Genomic DNA, 20359 nt, shown 5'->3' with positions numbered 1-20359 from the left:
AATTAAATACAAACAAACAAAAAATATATTAAATTATTCTGTGATACATATAGTCTTCACGTCATGTGGAGGTTACAGGCTAGAAATTTAATTTCATGGATGACAGAATGACAGTACATTTTGACGTTGACGTATCAATACGTCAATAGTCACTCAGTCATTCAGTCATTGTCGGCAAATTATTGTTATTTGCATTTGAAAATAATACTTACGTAGTTAAATTAACTTAGAAATAGTAATAATGAAATACATTTCGTTTAGTTTGATACTAACTTTAATATTTGCCGGATATGTAGTGAATACAATATGGACTTTAGCTGAAATTTTCATACCCCCGGAATGTAGTCGTGGCGAAAAGTGTTTCCCTTCGTATTTATCATCAAAACCGAAGCAGCACTTAGTTTTGTACACTTCCGTACGAGCGGACCCCTACATGGATACGTCGTCAGACAAGATTAATAAAATTCATACAGCATTGAACTTCGACTACGAAAAAGAAGCGTCTTTGTAAGTACTGTTTATTTTCCGTTACGTTCTGCTTGACTAGAGCTAGCTACACGTTGAATTACTACATTCTATGCAAATGGTTTCCATCTTTAACTGCGTCTTCTTCTACAGAAGAAATTTTAGGACACCTCCAATTTTTATGAATATTTTCATCATAACAAAAGCCACATTAAGTCACAAAATTTTTAAACCTCAACAGTGACATAAAGCTGCGCGTGCCGGCGAAGACTCGCAACAACGGCACGCTGTTCCTGCACGCCATGCTGCTGGACGAGGAGCTCCTGTACCGGGAGTTCTACGAGCTGCGGGAGAGCGAGGCTGTGCTCACTACGCCACTTGTCATGTTTGTCCCACCCCGCGCAGCCACCTTCAACCTGCTGCAGCAACAAGTAATGTTATCTATTAAGCCCTAGAATAAATTGTGGTTGGCTTGTATCATGTAGGTATATTTTATATAATTAATAAATATCCATCTACGAAATGCAATAAATATACTTCCTCATTTTTTTTCAGTGCAATATCTGCCATTAGTTTAGCAGATATTATGATTATTGTGATATGACTATAAGGCTTGATAGTTTTGTATGTAATAACTATTTTAAAAATTACAATTTATAGCCAAAGGCACCTAATTCAATTTATCTTAAAAATAATTACAGGATGAAACCCCAAAGCCTGAAAAGGAGCAGAATGTCCAGCCTTATGCTCACATAAGTACATCGGTGCCGCTAGCCATTCTCACTGACAAGCTGAAACTACCCGCTAAAAGGATCCCTGGAGAACTGTATCCTTACATGAGGTATGTTATTTTCCATAATTTTCTTTTATAAAAACCATGTCCTGAAAATAACAAATATAACAAAATATTTACCTAATTCCCTTACAATCTGCTCCTTGTACCTCCTGCAAGTTGGCTGGTAGAAAATTCTTTTACCATTATTAAGTCCATATGATTGTTCCTACTTTATAATATTACTTTGTAAACTTCTTGACTGCCAACCATCCAACAACCACTAGAGGGTTTAATTTCTGAATATTTAAAGCCTAATCTTCTCCTAACCAATCATTCCTTATTTCAGGATCCGCTACGGGAAATTCCTGCCAATAATCACTCACAACATCCTGAGATCACGAATGTCGCATCTGCAGTTACTGAATAGCACAACAAAGACAGTGAACATGACAATAACCATAGGCCCCACATCGTATGGGTCTCTACGGTTAGCTCTGCATGTGCAGTTGGCGTTGGAGCATCTGAAGACCATTGGCTTCAGTGAGAAAGATGTTGATGATGTGAAAGGAATCTTTGCTGATACAAATCTGTATTTGTTGTCGGCTACGGTGTTAATTGCTAGTATTCATGTAAGTATTGTTGATTTGTATATTAAAAATTATTCATGTTTATCATACATAACATAACTCAAAATCTTCATGCATTATCGTTAGTCAACACCGTAGCACACAGTGTGTTTCAACCTTCTCATTAGAGAAGTACTTAAGTTCCTAGGTTTCGATCTTCACCCTCTTATACACTCCTCCCCACAGCTCCTCCTATTCTATTTCCCAGCGCATTCAAAAATCATGTTTCAGTTATTCATTGTACTCATATCTTTATAAGGATCTTATAAAAACACATTGATCTTTGACAGAGAGGGACAAAACATTTGAATAGCTAAACATCCTATTACTTTTCTATGAATAAAATTTATCTATAATTTATCTTTTCCACAGCTGCTGTTCGACTTCCTAGCATTCAAGAACGACGTCTCATTCTGGCGTCGCGCGCGCTCGCTGGCGGGGCTGTCGGCGCGCTCGGTGCTGTGGCGCGGCGGCTCGCAGCTCGTCGTGCTGCTGTTCCTGCTGGACGAGCGGAGCAGCGCGCTGCTGCTGCTGCCCGCTGCTGTTAGCGCTGCTATTGAGGTACTGTAGGGGTGGATGTGTGGATGGAGCGCGGGCGGTAATAGCCCCGGGACATTGTTATTCAAGGGATATAGCAGTCTCAATATAGCAGTAGCGCTAATAGCCCAAGGTATGTTATTAATTACCCAAGTGATAAAACAGTCTCAATATAGCGAGGGCGCTAATAGACCGAGGGACACGATATTTGACAAATCTTACTGTTGTAAGGGACGAAGCCGTCTGAACGTAGCGAGGGCTCTAATAGCTCAGGAGACACGATATTCGACAGATAAAATAGGTATTGACTAAGTCCCGACTAAGACACGATATTAGATAGAATGTAGCGGGGTTTTGCGTATGAACGTAGCAAGGACCCTAGCTAAGCTCGTTGGCTCGACGTATCCTTCTGGCGGCGGGCGCGCTCGCTGGCGGGGCTGTCGGCGCGCTCGGTGCTGTGGCGCGGCGGCTCGCAGCTCGTCGTGCTGCTGTTCCTGCTGGACGAGCGGAGCAGCGCGCTGCTGCTGCTGCCCGCTGCTGTTAGCGCTGCTATTGAGGTACTGTGGGGGTGGAGCTGTGTGAGCGGAGCGAGGGCGGTAATAAATAAATAATAAATATGTGGCGTCATCTCACACACGGCCATCCGACACCAAACTTGGCAGAATCTGTGATACGGGTGTCAGACAGCTGATATATCTACACAAATACATATTCCATAGATAAACGACTACCAGACACGAGGCTAATAACACAAATGCTTATCACACAAATGTTTGCGCTGGGCGAGATTCGAACCCGCGGCCAAGCTAATAGCCCAAAGGACACAATATTTAACAGATTCAAAAGAAATTCGACCACACTAAACATCGATAAACATTGTTTGATTCAAAAGCATGATTGACACGTCATTTGTCTTAACCTTCCACAAAGACTTTTATGTTTGAGTCTTTTGTGTTCCCTATGTTGTGGATTTATTTTTTAAATTCTGTGTTTGTGTGCAATAAAGAATTACTTATCAATCTATCCCTCTCTTCCAGCTCTGGAAAGTGACCAAAGTCCTCCACCTTCGCATCTCGTTCACGGGCTGGCGCCCACATGTCTACCGAGAGGTACAGTCGGACGCGGGCGAGGCGCAGACAGCTAAAGCAGACGCCGAGGCGATGAGATACCTGTCCATGCTACTGTACCCCCTGTGTGTAGCTGGAGCGGTTTACTCGCTGATCTATGAGCCGCATAAGAGGTTTGTGAAGTTTGGTGTTAACCAATGAGTGTATGGTGGATGGACGATTGGTGCAATAAAACTGGAGTAAAATGTATGTCTGTATATTTGTGGCCTCGGATGGCCTTGTTATTATTTTGCGGTATTTAGTTAATTATTTTGTGGTTAAAGTCGATTTGTTATTATTTTGTGGTTAATTGATCGAGAGGGTTCTTATCTTAGCTATTATTTTTTATCCACAAAAAAGTAAAAAGCAGTTTAATTGGGGTTTAAACAGATGTATTCGTTTAACGTGTATCTAGTTTATGTACTAAATTTTTAGAATAGAATATTGCTTTATTGAACACCACATAAATCAGACAAATTTTTAAAGTGAAATATTTAATTACAGTGTGTAAATCCTTTTTATCACATTTCACACTTAAACCAAAACCACTCTTCCCTGACAGTTGGTACTCCTGGGCCCTACACTCGACCGTCAACGGCGTCTACGCTTTCGGCTTCCTCTTCATGTTGCCTCAACTCTTCGTGAACTACCGCCTGCGTTCCGTGGCCGCGTTACCGTGGAGAGCCTTCATGTATAAGGCTTTCAACACGTTCATTGATGACGTATTTGCATTTGCTATTACGATGCCGACCGCACATAGGGTCGCTTGCTTCCGCGACGATCTGGTGTTCCTGGTCTATTTGTATCAGAGATGGTGAGTGGTGACGTAATTACTTAAATTCATTCCCGCACATAACACATTCATACTTGTCCTATCTTGTGGATGCGATTACAGGTTTTGCTTTTAGGACAAGTATCATCATAAGTTTGTAGTTATACATTTTGGAAAGCCTGCGTAATAAATTAATTTAAATGTTTAAATAAGAAATTCCCTTCCTTTTATTTAATTATAGTATCATGTCTGTAGTCATAAATTTTGAGTAGCCTGTGTTGAGTATTTTTCACTCAGTGCAAATTACACACTATATTTCTATAACTCATAAAATAACTTAAACAATTTGTCCATTTACCAGGTTGTACCCCGTGGACAAGTCTCGCACAGACAATGCGGCCAGCATGGACGAGAACCCTGAAGAGTTGGAGCCGGCCAAGAGCAAGCAGGAATAGAACTAGCACCCAGCTAATGGTGGTATGTTAACAGTTTACGTTCACTATATATTCGCATTTATGATTGGATGTTTGCTGTATTTGCCAAATACCAAAAATGAAGGCAAAATCGGCATTAATTTCGGCGAATATACTGTCCACACATGGCAGTTTTGGCAAAGACGAATTGCTAAGTGGGGTGGTAGCATTATAGTAAATGTTTACATTATAGGAAACTGTTAAAATCGTATGACAAAAAATATGTGGAAGAAATTAGAAAAGGAAGACTTTTTCGTGGTCGTAAATAGCAAAACCCCGTTCCTCTATATATACCTATAAGTATGTACTTATAGATACATTCTCAAATCTCTTTCAATCACACGAAGCGATATAATAAGCAAAAGCAACGTTTGCGTATTTTTCATACAATGCTTCTAGTGGTGACCATGACGATGGCGTCATGGTCTAAAATCATCTCGGTTTGCGTAAATTACGTAAATTATCACAACTTACTCTTCATTTAATATTGAATAAGATTTGAGAATATATCGGAACCGGGACGGAAGGTAAACAACGACACTTGGCACGTTAATTCGTGCAAGTCAACTTGCCAATTTATCTTATGAGATTATTTTATTTATGACATTATTTAGCAATAGAAATATAGAATATGCAATAGTAATTTAATAAACTAAAAGCACGATTTTTAGCTCGTCATTTATGTTGCCCTTCTATGAAAGTGGCTGAAATATACCATCTTTTGAACTTTGACATGGAGTTTATGTCGAAATACAATGAAATATTGTAACATTTTGAGTTATAAGGGTTAATTTACAATTTTGTTCTAAGATTACGATTTATTTGAACACTGTTTGTTTCTTTGCAAACTCTCATTCCATTTACCTCATCTCGTAGTTCTAAGAGTATTTCTGGGTAGTAATGTAATGATGGTGAACAGCTTGTCATCGTAATATAGGGTCATTTTAAAACTTTGAAGTGATATTTTCTTTAGAAAAGTACCGACATTGTATATCGGTATTAAGATGCTGGTACCTTCCTGTGCCAATTTTTGACGTCATCGTGGTTAATTACCTAACAGATATTTTCCCTAATAGTTCTTGAATTCTTGCTTGCGAGGTTCTTTCCCCATTTCGCATTGTAGGTAATATAACTATGACTATAAAAGCTATATGATTTAGTAACTATAGTAGGCAATAGGCTTACATACATACATAATATGTATTGTGTTTAATTAGTTAAAGAGGCTTTCAATTAATATAATAATAATCCCATGAGTAACATTGTATTGTAACCAATTGATGGTAATGTATGAATGAAGTGCCTCTTATATCGCAATCTAGTAAATGTAGCACAAAACCGTGGCTAAAGATATACTAGATTTATAACACCATTTTATTTGCACGGGGTTTTTTTCATAATATATTTTTATCAGGGTGTTTATTTATAATTAAATAAAATAATATGTTAAGACTATCTTCACGGTATAATTAGGCACATAATAATTACTACACTTGCGAGCAATGAAAAAGTTCTACTTTCATAACACCATCACCAAATAGCCCCATCTTTTAAAAACATTTTAATTAAAATTTGAACAAAATATTATCGGTTTTATTTGGTAATAGCTGTGGGCTGTACATTTATATTTCTTTTTTACTTATGTTATTTATAAGATTTTCAATGTATGACTGTTTGTCTTCCCTAATAAATAAAAATAAAATAAAATCCTATGTTGGTAATACCATATGCACTATTAAATGTACTTCAATGTTGCAGAAGGCGTCATTTAGCTAGCCTAGCTAGTTTCCTATTACTAGTAATTTCACTGGAACTTTTTCATTGCTCGCGAGTGTAGTAACTACTTTGGGTTACAAAAGCTATTATTATAGTGTTCCACTGTTTAGCTAGATTTTGCTGAGCAAGTAAATATGAGTTTATTATATTTTATGGAAGCAATAGTATAGGTTAGCAAATTTATTGTATAAATGTATAATGTATATTATTAGAAGCGGAAGGATATTACAATTATCTATGTTTTACCAGGTCACAAATTAAACCTATCATTAGAAAGCTATACAAATGCGGAAGAAGATTTACTATAAAAATATTTTGATAACTCAAGGAGGAAGTGATATCATATTTGACTGATTTTTGTACCACGAAAAAGAGCTGCTTTCTAGAGGCATTCCACTAAATGTCGCATTTTATAAAAAAAATGCAAAGCTTTATACGCTATTTGGTATTTGTACCATTAACCAATCCTAGATAGTGGAACGTTTTATCTGGGCGATACCATTTGGTTCTATCGCACACTCAGACCTTTTTTAGTCTTTTGATGACTGTAACTCCAATGTGTAAAATTATATATAAGATAAGCCCCTTTGATTCCGAGGGTGCGCTATGTGTATCCAAATATGCTTTTGCATAGTGACTAGTGAGGGCCAGTGATACTTTACATCACAATAAGACATGTAGAATAATAGTTAATAATTGCTCCGTCCACAATTATTATGTACTTTGCTCTACCACATAACTATTATGTAAATCACAATCCACCTATTACTTAATAATGTGCTATGTTGCAATATTCCTACAACAGGCGCTTTCATACATCACGATAGGAGTCTATAAGTTTATTCATTGTATAATTTTATTTACTATAGCGAATTTTAAAAGTTAATTTATGATCTGTGGGTATATAAATAAGAAAATAGCTGAGGCTGTTGTTATTATTTTTTTATTATTATTCTGTAGCTGTGACTGTTGAAAATAAACAATAAATATTTAACTTTGACTCTTATTTTTTTACATGTTACTGTAAGTACTTAATTCAGATACATATGGTTGCTTCCACCTCCTTGCGTATGCCACATTTCAATATATAAATATACAATACAAATCAGAACGCTTTTTCATCCTATTTTAGTTGCATCAAGTGGTAGCTAGCTGTATGTAGTTGTCAACTTACGGAGATAACACACATGTCTCTCAGTACCGGGCAGACCAAAGCCCGGTGTTTTGTATTCGGTGTAAGTACCTTACGTTCTGATAGAGTAAGAGATTAAGGTAAGTGTACCTAATTGAGGATTTTTAATCTATGAAGGCTCGTTGGATTTCTTTATTGTTTCATCTTCTTTGGGTGGTTCCGGCTCATCTGGTTTCAGTATCTTCACTGAATATTCTATCTCTACGATATCACCAGGCGGAGCGGTAGAAGGCTCCTCAGTAGCGGGCACCTCTGTAGAAGGCACCTCTGTTGAAGGCACCTTTGTAGAAGGCACCTGTTGCTCATTGAAGTCCGTGTCGTGCATCGAACATGGGTCTTTCAGCGTGTAGCCTGCAGGCCAGAGCCCCATGTCACACAGGCACGTCGGGTATATGCTATCTTCGGTTTCCTTGTAATATTCGGCCAATTCTGTTTGCAATAAAATATTTTAAAGTGCAAATTATGTATAGTTTAGATTTATCTAAGGTCAATAATTACCTATAAGTACGTAAAGGTAGTAGATATCTAGTAGTGGCTGAGACGATAAAAGTTTAAAACGGGTAGGATAATAACCTGCATCTTCGTCGACGTCCATCATCAGCATTCTGTCTTCAGCTTCAGTCAAAATGTCGTAAATCAATACAGTTATCTGAAAATACGGAAAGATTTTCAGGATGAAGTTTCCTACTCCATTGCTAATTCGGCACAAATGAACCAGAGTAGGTGAGGTATATTTTACCTTGTCAGACATTTCGACGAAAAATTTATCCTTCTTGCATTTAGTATTTCGCGATGGCGTCCGGACTTTCAAGCTTCTGCTCATGTCTCTCAGAACAATGTCCGCCAGCCTCAGTTTACTGGAAACAAACATTAATTTACACATAACACGTAAGTATAACTATGTCGCTATCCTACTTTCATACCTACATTGATTTATCAATCTACGGATCTAATCTATCTATATATCTACTTTCTTTCAAAACGAAATCTATAAAAATGCAAAATATTCAGAATCACAATTTATGAAATTCGGTAAGTACCCTACGTACTTACAGTTTTTCAATTGGCTACGAATATCTCCGCGAGGAATTACTCGTACGCGGTTAATTTACACCAAATACTACGCAACCAAGGTCTACCAGTCTACACTCAGTCCCTACTACCTTCCCCTCAAGTGGTACACTCCGGGCGTGGCGAGCCGCAGCCGCATGCCTCGGGGGCCATTACCATATGACATGCAGCCATTTAAAATATAAGTTTTTGATGCTAGTTTTGTGAATGATGATGGTGAGGGCCATACCTACCATCCTCAAAACCTCAATTTTAATTTGACTATGAATATGCTTGCTGCAGCCTCTTGCAGTCTTATTACCTCCCCCTCAAGGCGTAGACTCCGGGCGTAGCAAGCCGCAGCCGCATGCCACGGGCGAGCGCGAGGCAGGCGCGCCGCAGCCACCGCTGCTGCCTGTCGCCGCAGCCTCGGGGGCCACGCTTGCTTCTGGGTAAGGTGAGGTATAGTGTATACTTGAGACACAGGTGTGGGCGATAACATACAACATAGTGCACAGCAACTAGGCATGGTGAAGGTAATGGGTAGCAAACCGATACCGCTCGGTTGCTATTGCTGATCTTTCGTGGTAAGGATGCGCTCCGAATCAAGTACATAGGTTCTCTAATCTGTGCTCCGAATCCTCTCTTATACGTAAAAAAAGTGCACCATAGCGCAGATAGTCACTATGTAGTTCCTCTTTCACGATAAAAATAATTATGACCTGCGTTTTATTGTGAAACTATAGAAAACATATATTTGTCTTACATAGCGTTTTTGTTCCTGGCCCTATTTCTAAGGTTGGCGAAGTACGCGTAGGCCTGGTCGGGGTCGAACGGCTCGTCCGCGTGCAAGAGGTTGCGGAAACGATCTATCTGAAGAAAACGTTCATGTTTTAAAAGAAAAACGTTGTATCAACCGATGCAGATAAGTACAGTCCAACTTAAAAGTCATGAAAATTAAGAGTGCGATTTTGCAAAGACTGTTTAGACTAGTTGGACTAGATAAGGAGTAAGGATATAGATATCTACGTACTCAGGTAGTTGTTAGCTACTGTAACATAATTTTAATAAGCAAATCAGTAGGTACATAAATGTACATTTTGTCACATATACGAGTACATAATATACGGGTACAGTTATAGTACCTAACTAACCACATGAGCGGGCAGGCTCCCCGCATGCTCCCGCCACAAGCCCAGCACCAGGCGATGCTTCGGCCGCGCCATCTCCTCTAGCCGGTAGCTGGGCACCGCGCCGTTCACCTCCAGGCAACGTAGGTGCGCCAGCAGACGACTCGGAGTCATGTGTACCGAGAGGGGAGCTTTGGGACCTCTGTGGAGGGTTGGTGGGGGAAGGGGTTGTTGTGTAATGTGTGGACGCGAAAATTTAGGTACAACTCTAATACCTAGAGTAAAACTAAAAGAAGGCTATTTATTTGAAACTCTATGACGCGACCAATATTGGGCTTCTAACTAGGTCATCACGAACGGATCCAGTTTCATAAAAGGAGACATTGTAAATCGTAAATACCACATTCTTGCTCTAGTGTTTCTTACCAACGCGCACATTATGAAGATCTGGTCATTAATTAAAACAAAATTAAACACTACTTTCCAAAAAAATGTAATTAAAAAACAAAACTTGCCCGGGTTTAGCCATCCTGGGCGGTTTCCGTATGGATTTGTGTCGTTTATTCTTCTCTGTGCGTCGCACCTCGTTGCCGCGGTCCACCTCCTCCGCCACGGTCGGAGGCTCCTCGGAGTGAGGGGGGTAAGGGGGGAAGTGATGTGGCGGCTTCGGGGCTGGGAGGGGACGGGAAAGTACTTGATAGGTGAGACAAGAAATGACAAATCTAGATGTTACTTAGCACCTCCTTAGCACCTATTTTTAGGGTTTCGTAGTCTGTTTTGTAATAGTTGCATAGGTAAGTACCTATTGCACATTACCTTCAAGTTTCGCAGGCGGTTCCCCGACATCATCCAGGATTTGTGTCCGAGACATCCTGTATGCCTGTAAAGTATAAACTGCGTATGCTGCGACTGCGCTGCTGGTATGTAAATTGTTACGTGCACATTGGATGGGCTGTGTGGGTGTAAATGGAGCCGGTTTCCTGGTTACATGTTTTGGTGAAGTGTGAGGTCATGAGGCTGAGGTGTGTGATGTGAAGAATTTGTGTTGTTGTTATTGATGATGTGTTGATGTTTGGCACCACCTTTCTGTATTGTTCTGTGAGAATCATAAACATTTTCTATATGAAAGCGAAAATCCTTCTTTTAAGAATCTGTATTTATTGCATATTCATGTCTGCAAGACATGAATATGCAATATGATCATATTCTGTAATTCTGTAGAATCATAAACATTTTCTATATGAAAGCGAAAATCCTTCTTTTAAGAATCTGTATTTATTGCATATTCATGTCTGCAAGACATGAATATGTCTGCAAGACATGAATATGCAATAAATACAGATTCTTAAAAGAAGGATTTTCGCTTTCATATAAAAAATGTTTATGATTCTACAGAATTACAGAATATGATCCAAGAACTAGCAACAGAGAGCAATAAGGTCGGCCTATCAATGAACACCTCAAAAACCAAAATACTGACAAATGGTAGAGATGAAATTATTTCAATACTTGGCGAAAATATCGACTATGTCAAAGAATACATATACTTGGGACAATCTATCTCATTCGATGATCTAACAGAAAAAGAAATCAACCGAAGAATTGCTTTGTCCTGGAAGAAATACTGGAGCTATAAAGAAATTATGAAGAACCAAAACATACAAATGAATTTAAAACGGAAACTATACGAAATAGCCATACTACCTTGCCTCACATACGGATGTCAAACCTGGGCCCTTCCTAAAAAAGATGAGACTAAACTTGCAATACATCAAAGGAAAATGGAACGAAGTATGCTAGGAATACGATTATCTGATAGGATATCAAACGAATCAATTAGAGAAAAAACAAAAGTAATGGATATATGCGAAAGAATAAGAACACTAAAATGGAACTGGGCAGGGCACGTATGTAGAATGGAAAATAATAGATGGACAAAGAGACTAACCGAATGGCTACCAAGAGATGGAGTGAGAAAGAGAGGCAGACCAAGGAAAAGATGGGAAGATACCTTTAGAGAGAGATGCGGGCAGACTTGGAGACGACAAGCCAGGGACAGGGTCACGTGGAGGAGGTTAGGGGAGGCCTACGCCGAAGAGGCGACTTCCATAATTACAAAATAATTAGTATGGCCTATAGTTAATTGAATGAATGTTTATCTAATTTAATTTAATAACTAAATTGTGATTAAATGATATGTACTTACTTAATGAAATAAATGAATTTATATTTAGTAAGAATTGTATAAATAAAAAAAGAATGTTGTAATAATTGTAAATAATTGTAATACCTATATGTATAATGAAATTGTATTGTATTGTCTGAATTTAATTTTTAATTGTGAAATAAATTTATAAGTGCGAATTGATTATAGCATGATATTAAGTGTGATTTACTTGTAACATGAGGGCCATAATACTCTAACTTGTTAATTTAATGTTAATAATTTATGGTAGAAATAAAGGCTTTTTTATTTTATTTTATTTTATTTACATGTCTTGCAGATCGGTCTTATTCATAAAAAAACCTTAAAGTAGGTTTACTGAGCTCAATAGTTACGGAACACATTAAGCCTATTTGAGGTTTCGTAAAAATCTCTATTCATAATAGTTCCGTAAACCTTCAATAACTATAGTGATGCTAATAGATTTCACAGACCAAACATTTTGACATTTACCCTATTAAGTTGCCGGTCCGACGAAACCATAAACAAAAATAGCGAAAACTTTCATTCATTTATCAATCTCTATTATCTATGTTAGCCACGGCGCGGCACTTAAAAAAGTTTACGTTGGCTTAAAGGCGCAGTTAGCCAAGCCAAAACCTACAAAAAAAAATTAAATTTTTACGTTACCATGGCAACTTATTTTCAGCAAATATTAACTCACAACAAATGTCAAATCGTCAATAAAGCAGAACAGCTGTTGACCGGCCGCCATGTTTTTGTACAAGAGGAGGCTTACGGAAGGTGTATAGTAGGGTCCAGCCAACTTTAGCATATCAAGGTTTTACGAATCAGTTGGAGAGTTCTTTAGCGCTATTGATCGTTTATGAATAAAGTTTTTTTGACATTTGCTTATAGCAGGCCTATAGGTCTCCCGTAACTTTTTATGAATAAGACCGATAATAGTATTCTTTGATCTAGTGGCTGAGGCAGAGGCTCAGGTGATAAGGCTGTATGAAGACTCTCTCGGTATTTGCTATTGATCGCTAGTATAGCACAGCCTCAAAGAAGCGGATTCGTCATGGGGGTTCTTGTTTACGAGTGCTTAGTAGCATCGGAATCGAAACACCCTAAAACATAACCGTGTCTTCGGCGCGAAAGCAAAACTTTTTTAAAATATGCAGTGATTTATTTCGCTAAGGTACCTCTGCCGAATAAATACTAACATACAGGGTTGTTAATAAAACGTGATATTTATGAATGCATCTAATATTAGATACTTTAATTATTAAATTTTAAATAACAAAATATTAAAAAGATATACTGTGAATAATTATTTCTTTTTCTTATCAGGATTACATTCGCAAATGAGTTCAATGTCCGAACCATTTTTACTTTTCGACCCTTTTTTATTATCCTTCGAGTTTGTTTTCTTTTTATCCTTGCTTTTATCTTTTTTATTATTCTTCGGGCACTTGCAGCAGACTAGCTCGGGGCAAGCCGTCCTTTCCTTCGGCTTGCCGGGGTTGTTCTCACACAGGCAGGATATTATAGGTTTCTTTGGGTCCCTTCCTCCATATTCTTCACCCCTGATGGCGGTTCTGCTGTGGGCCGGTGACCCCCTGCGACTGTCTGCCGGGGACTCCCTAAGACTTTCTGTTGGGGACTCCCGTCGACTGTGGGAAGGGGATTCCCTGCGACTGTGGGCTGGCACACAGCACTCACAGGATTTAAAATGTCTGTCCGGATAATGGTCCCTTCTATTGGTATATTTTTGCGGGCGCGTTTCCTGACTGTGTGATGGTGTGGGTTGACGGGTGGGCAGGTCATTGCATTCACAAGATACGTTATGTGTTGACATTTTTATGATCACAAGATTCTTCTTAGTAATTAATTTTGACCTCTATTCTTTGTTCATGATCTGTTCAATGCATGTCTTTGGGTTCCAGACCCTGGGCCGCAGGGTGTGGGGTGCGGGACGGCAGCTACCGCTAGATCCTGGCTAATAAACATTTCGTAAATTTCTCCATCTAGACATCACTTCTGCTTGCAATTTTAAGGCTGGATTCACTGCGAATTGGTATTTTTTTACAAATTAATAATTTATATTTATGTGTCATGCCATGATGTTCAAAATTTCAGCATAGAGAAAAAATAAAATTTCAGATTTCCATCAGATCATAGAGTAAATAATATCCATAGACAATAATATCGTGCTTCCGTGCAACTTCCGTGCTTCCCATAGACCTACGTGCTTCCAGTAGGTCTACGGTGGGTCTATGGTGCTTCCGAGGTGCTTCCATTGGTGCTTCCCATAAATTTCATAATCTGTGAATATAATAAATCCCCCCATTCACTACACGCACGCACACAATACACGAGTCCCGAGTTGCAGTCCTGTTAATTTAGTAGTGTTTTTTTTCCTCAGTGTGTGAACTTTATGACCCTTGCACAAGGAACATATTAGTACTACTCTCGTGGCACTCGCGTCTCGAAACGTCGAGCGCCGCGTCGAGCCGCGAGCCGCATCCGCCAACCCATTCACGGGCGCGCCAATCCGCGGATTTGTCGCTGGCGACAAGTCCGCGGACAAATCAGCGTGTGAATGTGTATTAGATGGGTGCGGCTCGGGGTACGGTGCAGCGCTCGCCGATCGCCGACTGGGTACCATCTGGGTGCGCAAGCGCCGCGTGACAAACAGGTTATGTGCCTTGTGCAAGGCTCAATAAAGTTCACAATCGACTGGACTGCAACTCGGGGCTCGTGTAGTGTGTGGGCGATGACGGATTTGTCCACAGAATGGTACGGCTCGGGGCTCGGGTGCGGTGCGTTAAGTGAATGGGATGCTTAAGTCTGAAAAATGTGGAGAGTATTCCTTGACGGACTCCAAGAGTGTGAATATTATTATAGCGTACCCACGTAGTGTTTTTTTTCCTGCCTTTTTCATCACTGACGATTGATTGTATAAGATCGTTAAATATTATTTGATTCATCTACCTTCCGCCCATGAGTCTTAGGATCAATCTGTTTGCGCTGGGGTGGCACCAGTGTGGCACATATATATATTTTGCTGACTGTATTTTGCTTATAAATATATTTTAAAACGTGAGAATCCCACCCTCGGCACTGCTGTAAACATTAGTTTGATGAGCACTGTAATACCTATTTGCAATCTATCCGATTATGTAAAGATCGATAGACAGATAGATAGTCTCTTACTACCTATTTAGAAATAAAAAAACACATTTACTTACATGAACAAAACAAAAAAAATATATAATAAATATCAAATAAAAAAAATACTACGCATACAAAAAATATAAAAAACCTCAAAACCCACTGAGAATTTAACATCTCGGATACTATTTTAGTCTCGCGCTTGACCCGAAGGAATAAGCACGAGCAATTCGTAGCACGTGAAAGCAAAAGGTCGTCCATATATGACCACGTTGCAGCGGTAATCCGGGGCGGTGACCGCGCCTATCAGATGCGAGTCTTGGTACGTCACTCGGCCGATGTGGACCCCTGGGGCTACCAGCACGGCCTGCGCGCCGATGTCACCCGCCCGCCATGACAGCCAGGACACTTCCGCGTTGCACAGCACCTGGAGGAAACCACGGGTCAGGGTAAATAAAATTACGACGAACTTTAAAAAATCTATGCTATGAGTAGTAATTATATTTTTTATAATGTCAGTAGATTGCGCGCCACCTCTGAAATCCGATAGATAGATGGGGCGCTGAACTTTAACGCAGGTAGTCATTTATTTACTTTTTGGCAGCACGCAAGTTAGTTCCTGATTCTGCCGTTGTTTTTATTACCTAAGGCCCGGGTCTCCTATTAACGCCGTCTGTCGCGACCAGCGTCACGTCGTAGGCCGCGTCACGATCCTCACTATAGAAATGTACTGATGCGGTCTCCCTCACACGCCGACGTTGGCGCGTAGATGCCGTAGGTAGGCCGTAGGACGTTGATCGAAACGTTTACGTCAAAGTCGGACGCCGCATATAGCATAAAATAGGAGACCCAGGCCTAAGGCCGTCGGCGTGTGAGGGAGACCGCATCAGTACATTTCTATAGTGAGCATCGTGACGCGGCCTACGGCGTGACGCTGGACTCGACCTACGGCGTAAATAGGAGACCCGAGCCTAAGTAAAAGAGTATTGACTGTAGAACCACTAGATTCCGTGCATTACAAAGCAACAAACACCCACTTAACATACATACCTGGTACCGCGAATAAGTATGCACAGCCCCATCAGCATACACCAGCACACAATGCTTGGACGGGTGCAGCGCTCCCGGCAACACTTGCGCTCCGTGCGTGGCGCGCGCGACCCACGTGGCCTCCGCGGCCGACAGGCCCGCGGCCACGGCGCCGCAGGGCACGCCGCCGCCCGCGCCGATCACCCACACCGGGGCGCTCTGGCTCCAGGGGGGGAGCCAGCCTGGCGGTCAATTAGCTAGTAGAATTCATGGGGCATGTTGTACTGGCGAGAAAATTCATGAAGGGGATTTTTTTTACCACGGCGATAAATAATAGTCCAGTTCTAATGATTTTTTACCGACATGTTTACAAAGAAGATCATTCAGTAAATAGTCGTCTATCCAAAACAGCCACTCACAGGCCACAAATATAGGTAAATAGATCGAAATATCTAAGTTACTCGTACACATATCTTCACGATGTAAGATAGGGAAGTGTTTCATTTATGATGTAGAAAAATGCTTACTCAACATAAGAGTTTTGTGCTTTTCCATGTAGGATTCTTGCAAATAGTTATTGTATTTATTCCAGTTTGGCGAGGATTTCCTTATCTTTTTACTAAAGTATTCCCATCGCCTGAAAAGATTTTAAATTAAATAATTACTTAAGTTTTCAGATACGTGGATAGAAAATTATATAAATCGTATTCTACTTCTTTGAATTCACCGTACATTTTGGAGTTGTCCGTTTCGGTATCAGCTGTTTTCTCCAAAGAATCTGTTTCATCCAACTAAAAATATTTTCATTAATTTGTTTAGGATTTTATTATTATTACTTGATGAATTTCAATACTTAGCTATATTGTTATTGTTTATAATTATTAAGCTCACCACAACTGAAAGCCAGTGCGTCCAACGATTGAATGTGCTGATTATACTCAGCATCTCATGATGCCAGCTTATGTAGTCTTCGGTTTTTATCGACGAGTTAGATGGAGATATAATCTGGAAACACAAATCGTTACAAATACTTCTGTACACTGTAATAATCATTATAGTGATAATGGTAACGTACCTCTTTGTCGCGATATCGTAATTCGAGATGTAAGGATAGCTGCTGACTAAACACGTTGTAATGACGCCATTGCAGAATATCTGATTTGGTTCTTCTGCTATATACCTCCCACCTGTCATCATCTAAAACAGACAGTAAATTCAGACTTTTGGACAAAAAAAAGGTGAGGTGTAACGCCCGCAGATAAAGGAAGAAATACAAATGGCGGACGGACTCAAGCTATCTCGCTCTATTCAATGTATGTCCATATACTTCCCTCTATTTCCACTTATATACCTGACTCGTCACCATCGTCATTGTCAGTGCCACCCCGGAGGCCCCGCTCGATGTGGCCCCGCAGCCAGCCGCGCCACGCCTGCACGTTCCACACCAGGCTCACCACCGCCGCGTGCCAGTCCGTCGCCTGCCCCGTCCACACTATCGGGGCTCCTGTAGGCATATCATAACTCTTATTCATTTATGTAGTGAACTGAACTTCTTTGTTCGAAATTCTACTTTATAATTATTGGATGAATACATCTACATCTGTATCTGTGTAGTCTGTAGTGTATATCAGCGGTTCTATACGATGTGTTAGATATACCTAGATATTCAAACGTTAACAGTGGAATTAAAACTACATACTAAGCATTAATCATTAGGGCAAAATATTGGGTTTGTAAGTATATACTTACTTGCGTGGTACTCAGTTTTGAAGGGCAATGAAAGACTCGTTGAAAGTTTGTTGATGGAAGTTGTGGCTTTAGACAAATTATTCTGCTGAGCTATCACTAGCGAAGACTCAGCTGATTGTATAGACGATGACTCTGTAACACGACTGACTGAGTGTGAAGCCAGCGATAGGCTTGGCGCCGTGCGGTTTAGCAACTTCGTGGGTCCATTCTGAACGTACGGGTTCGTAGTTATTGCATGCATGAAGTACGCCGTCGAATCTCTATCGCCTGAACGTTTTTTGGAGCTTTGATCATGATGTGAAGTCTTAGACGACTCTTTGCTAGATTTAGAACGCTTCACGCCGCCGCTCGAACTCGGTCCAGTAGCGCAATCACACGGTTCAACAGACGAAGCCGGATCTTTAGCGGGACATTTAAATTCGCCGTCATCGCATGAACATGTATCTTCATCAGTCTTATTCTTGCCCATGAGTGAAGATGAGGTGGCCGGCATGCCCTGACAGGGGTAGCTATGGTCTTTGCCGCAGGCAGGGTTGTTGCATTGTTGACAGACGGCTTTTTTAGTTTCGAGGCACAGTTTCTTATCATCCTCTGAACTGGTCTGTCCGGCCTGTGTGGTCTTGCCGTCTTTAGGTCCAGGGCAGGTGATGAGTGCTATCTGCTTGTTGTCCGTGTCTTGCAGGTGGTGCCCGAGCGCGGTGGCGGAGCGCGCGGCGCAGGCGCAGCACGGCCGCAGCGCCGCGTTGACTAGCGCGTCGCACCACAGCTCGCACTGTACTGTGGCGTTCTTCATGCATCTGCATATGTGGATTGTTTCTGAAAGGGAAATAACGTGATCTGGAGTTGTAATGTGCCGCAAGACATACGGTCAGCTGCATAAGTAGTTTTACACTTTTGTACCTTGTCAAACTGACTACTTTGAATTGGCAGTTTGTGATTTTGTCAAGGCACAAAAGTCTAAAGGTACATGCAGCTGACTGTACATTCGCTGTACTTGAATGTTCGTTTCTTATTCTTGATAAGTTTATGTCGAGCTTTCTCTGATGGCCTCGATATGAGCCAGGTGGACAGGACGCCGCGTTCATGCGACACATATTATTTTCAAGTGTGTTAAATTATAATAACTTACTTTTTGTCAAGTGCACGGCCAAATACAAAGTAACCGCTCGCATAACCTCTGTAAAAATAAAAATAATTGTTACATTTATAGAGAAAACTTAAATAATTAATTACACAACTTAGCCAAATTGATATCCACCGTCGATCTGAGTGCGCATCTCCGTTTCATTAAACGGCAGAGGGTCGGAGGTCTCCATCATACGAGTCAAACTTATTTCAATTTTCTTGAAGGGTATTGGCTCGGCGTTTTTCTCTTTTAGATCTTCAAAGCCTTTGCCTTGCAGTCTGAGGAAATTTAAGATTTCATTTATACGTGTTCAACAATTTTGCGACAAATATGACTAAATTATTTGATATTTGAACTTTCTGTGCTCACATATTGGCTCCGTCTCTGAACGTCCTGGCCAGATCGCCATGACGTATTATAATTTCATCTCCAGTTAATTCTATTCTTTTAACAATTTCCCTTAGAATTTCGTTGTATTGCCCTAAAATTATAAAGCATTACAAATAATTTCAAGTCAATACAGTAAATTGTTGTCCATTATTTTATATTTAGTTGCTATGAAAATATGTATCGCTTAAGGGTCGGCAATAGGGAATCGAGGGTTGGCATTGTCATAGAATTATGTAGTAAATGATGCTCTACAGCCTTGAAAAAAATCACACAGGTAGCCGAAGAGTCTAGCTAGGTGCTGAATGATTCGAATTCAAGTAAATGATTATGGATAACTGTAAATAAAATTCAGAATATGACGAAAAACCAGAAAATCACACTCCCGTATTGTAACAACTGTGTCGTAATTATTAAGAATTTTCATATGATTTTTATCATATTATAAAGGCTTGGACTAGGCGCTAAATACCTTGTTTTTTAATAAACACACACTTATTTTGTGTAAATTAATCCCAAACTTAAGCAATTTTTTTCCCTCAAATCTTCATACAAATATCTATGGCGGCTTTCTGTGTTATAAAATCATAAACACAAGTGACGTTTGACTCAGTTGGCCGCTGGCCTCCAAAGAAGGGTCACGTCGGTTTAGGCAGCTCTGACAGCTCGCGATCTTATCGTGTACAGATACAAAATCACTGCACATTGGTTGTCATTGCACTTTTTCAACTTTTATGACACCAACATAATTTGATTTGAAATTGAGGAAGCATAATTCTTCCAGTATATTTAATACATTAAATTAAATTAGATAGTGTGCAATAT

The 20359-nt window shown here is 40.0% G+C and overlaps 3 protein-coding genes across 3 annotated transcripts in view; 1 reads left to right on the top strand and 2 right to left on the bottom strand.

Annotated features, from left to right (window-relative positions):
• The first annotated feature begins 133 nt into the window (after positions 1-133).
• On the top strand, positions 134-5838 carry LOC105391278 (cleft lip and palate transmembrane protein 1-like protein). Its single transcript, XM_048633420.1, has 8 exons — positions 134-507; positions 707-896; positions 1167-1306; positions 1587-1869; positions 2239-2427; positions 3441-3643; positions 4072-4323; positions 4643-5838. Exons 1-8 carry the CDS (start codon positions 242-244, stop codon positions 4734-4736), a joined length of 1617 nt encoding a protein of 538 aa, XP_048489377.1. The 5' UTR covers positions 134-241; the 3' UTR covers positions 4737-5838.
• A 1706-nt stretch (positions 5839-7544) lies between these two features.
• Positions 7545-10085, bottom strand: LOC105395097. Its single transcript, XM_048633419.1, has 6 exons — positions 9927-10085; positions 9539-9645; positions 9095-9220; positions 8462-8579; positions 8296-8371; positions 7545-8151 (listed from the first exon to the last, which is right to left on the bottom strand). Exons 1-6 carry the CDS (start codon positions 10074-10076, stop codon positions 7832-7834), a joined length of 897 nt encoding a protein of 298 aa, XP_048489376.1. The 5' UTR covers positions 10077-10085; the 3' UTR covers positions 7545-7831.
• Positions 10086-13319: 3234 nt separating this feature from the next.
• The window catches only part of LOC105395100, a 31333-nt gene continuing 24293 nt past the window's right edge, over positions 13320-20359 (bottom strand). Inside the window, exons 46-56 of the mRNA XM_048633249.1 lie at positions 19517-19628; positions 19280-19425; positions 19151-19198; positions 18022-18837; positions 17624-17776; positions 17348-17469; positions 17164-17277; positions 17005-17063; positions 16800-16909; positions 16294-16514; positions 13320-15670 (exon numbers count right to left, since the gene is read on the bottom strand). Of these exons, the coding sequence (XP_048489206.1) occupies positions 15434-15670; positions 16294-16514; positions 16800-16909; positions 17005-17063; positions 17164-17277; positions 17348-17469; positions 17624-17776; positions 18022-18837; positions 19151-19198; positions 19280-19425; positions 19517-19628 (2138 nt within the window). The 3' untranslated portion in view covers positions 13320-15433. The remainder of the gene's footprint in view (positions 15671-16293; positions 16515-16799; positions 16910-17004; positions 17064-17163; positions 17278-17347; positions 17470-17623; positions 17777-18021; positions 18838-19150; positions 19199-19279; positions 19426-19516; positions 19629-20359) is intronic.

Source organism: Plutella xylostella, chromosome 5, assembly GCF_932276165.1.
Source record: "Plutella xylostella chromosome 5, ilPluXylo3.1, whole genome shotgun sequence".
Classification (NCBI taxonomy): domain Eukaryota; kingdom Metazoa; phylum Arthropoda; class Insecta; order Lepidoptera; family Plutellidae; genus Plutella; species Plutella xylostella.
The sequence above is the reverse complement of the archived record's forward strand: the minus strand, read 5'-3'. Positions and strand labels throughout refer to the sequence as shown.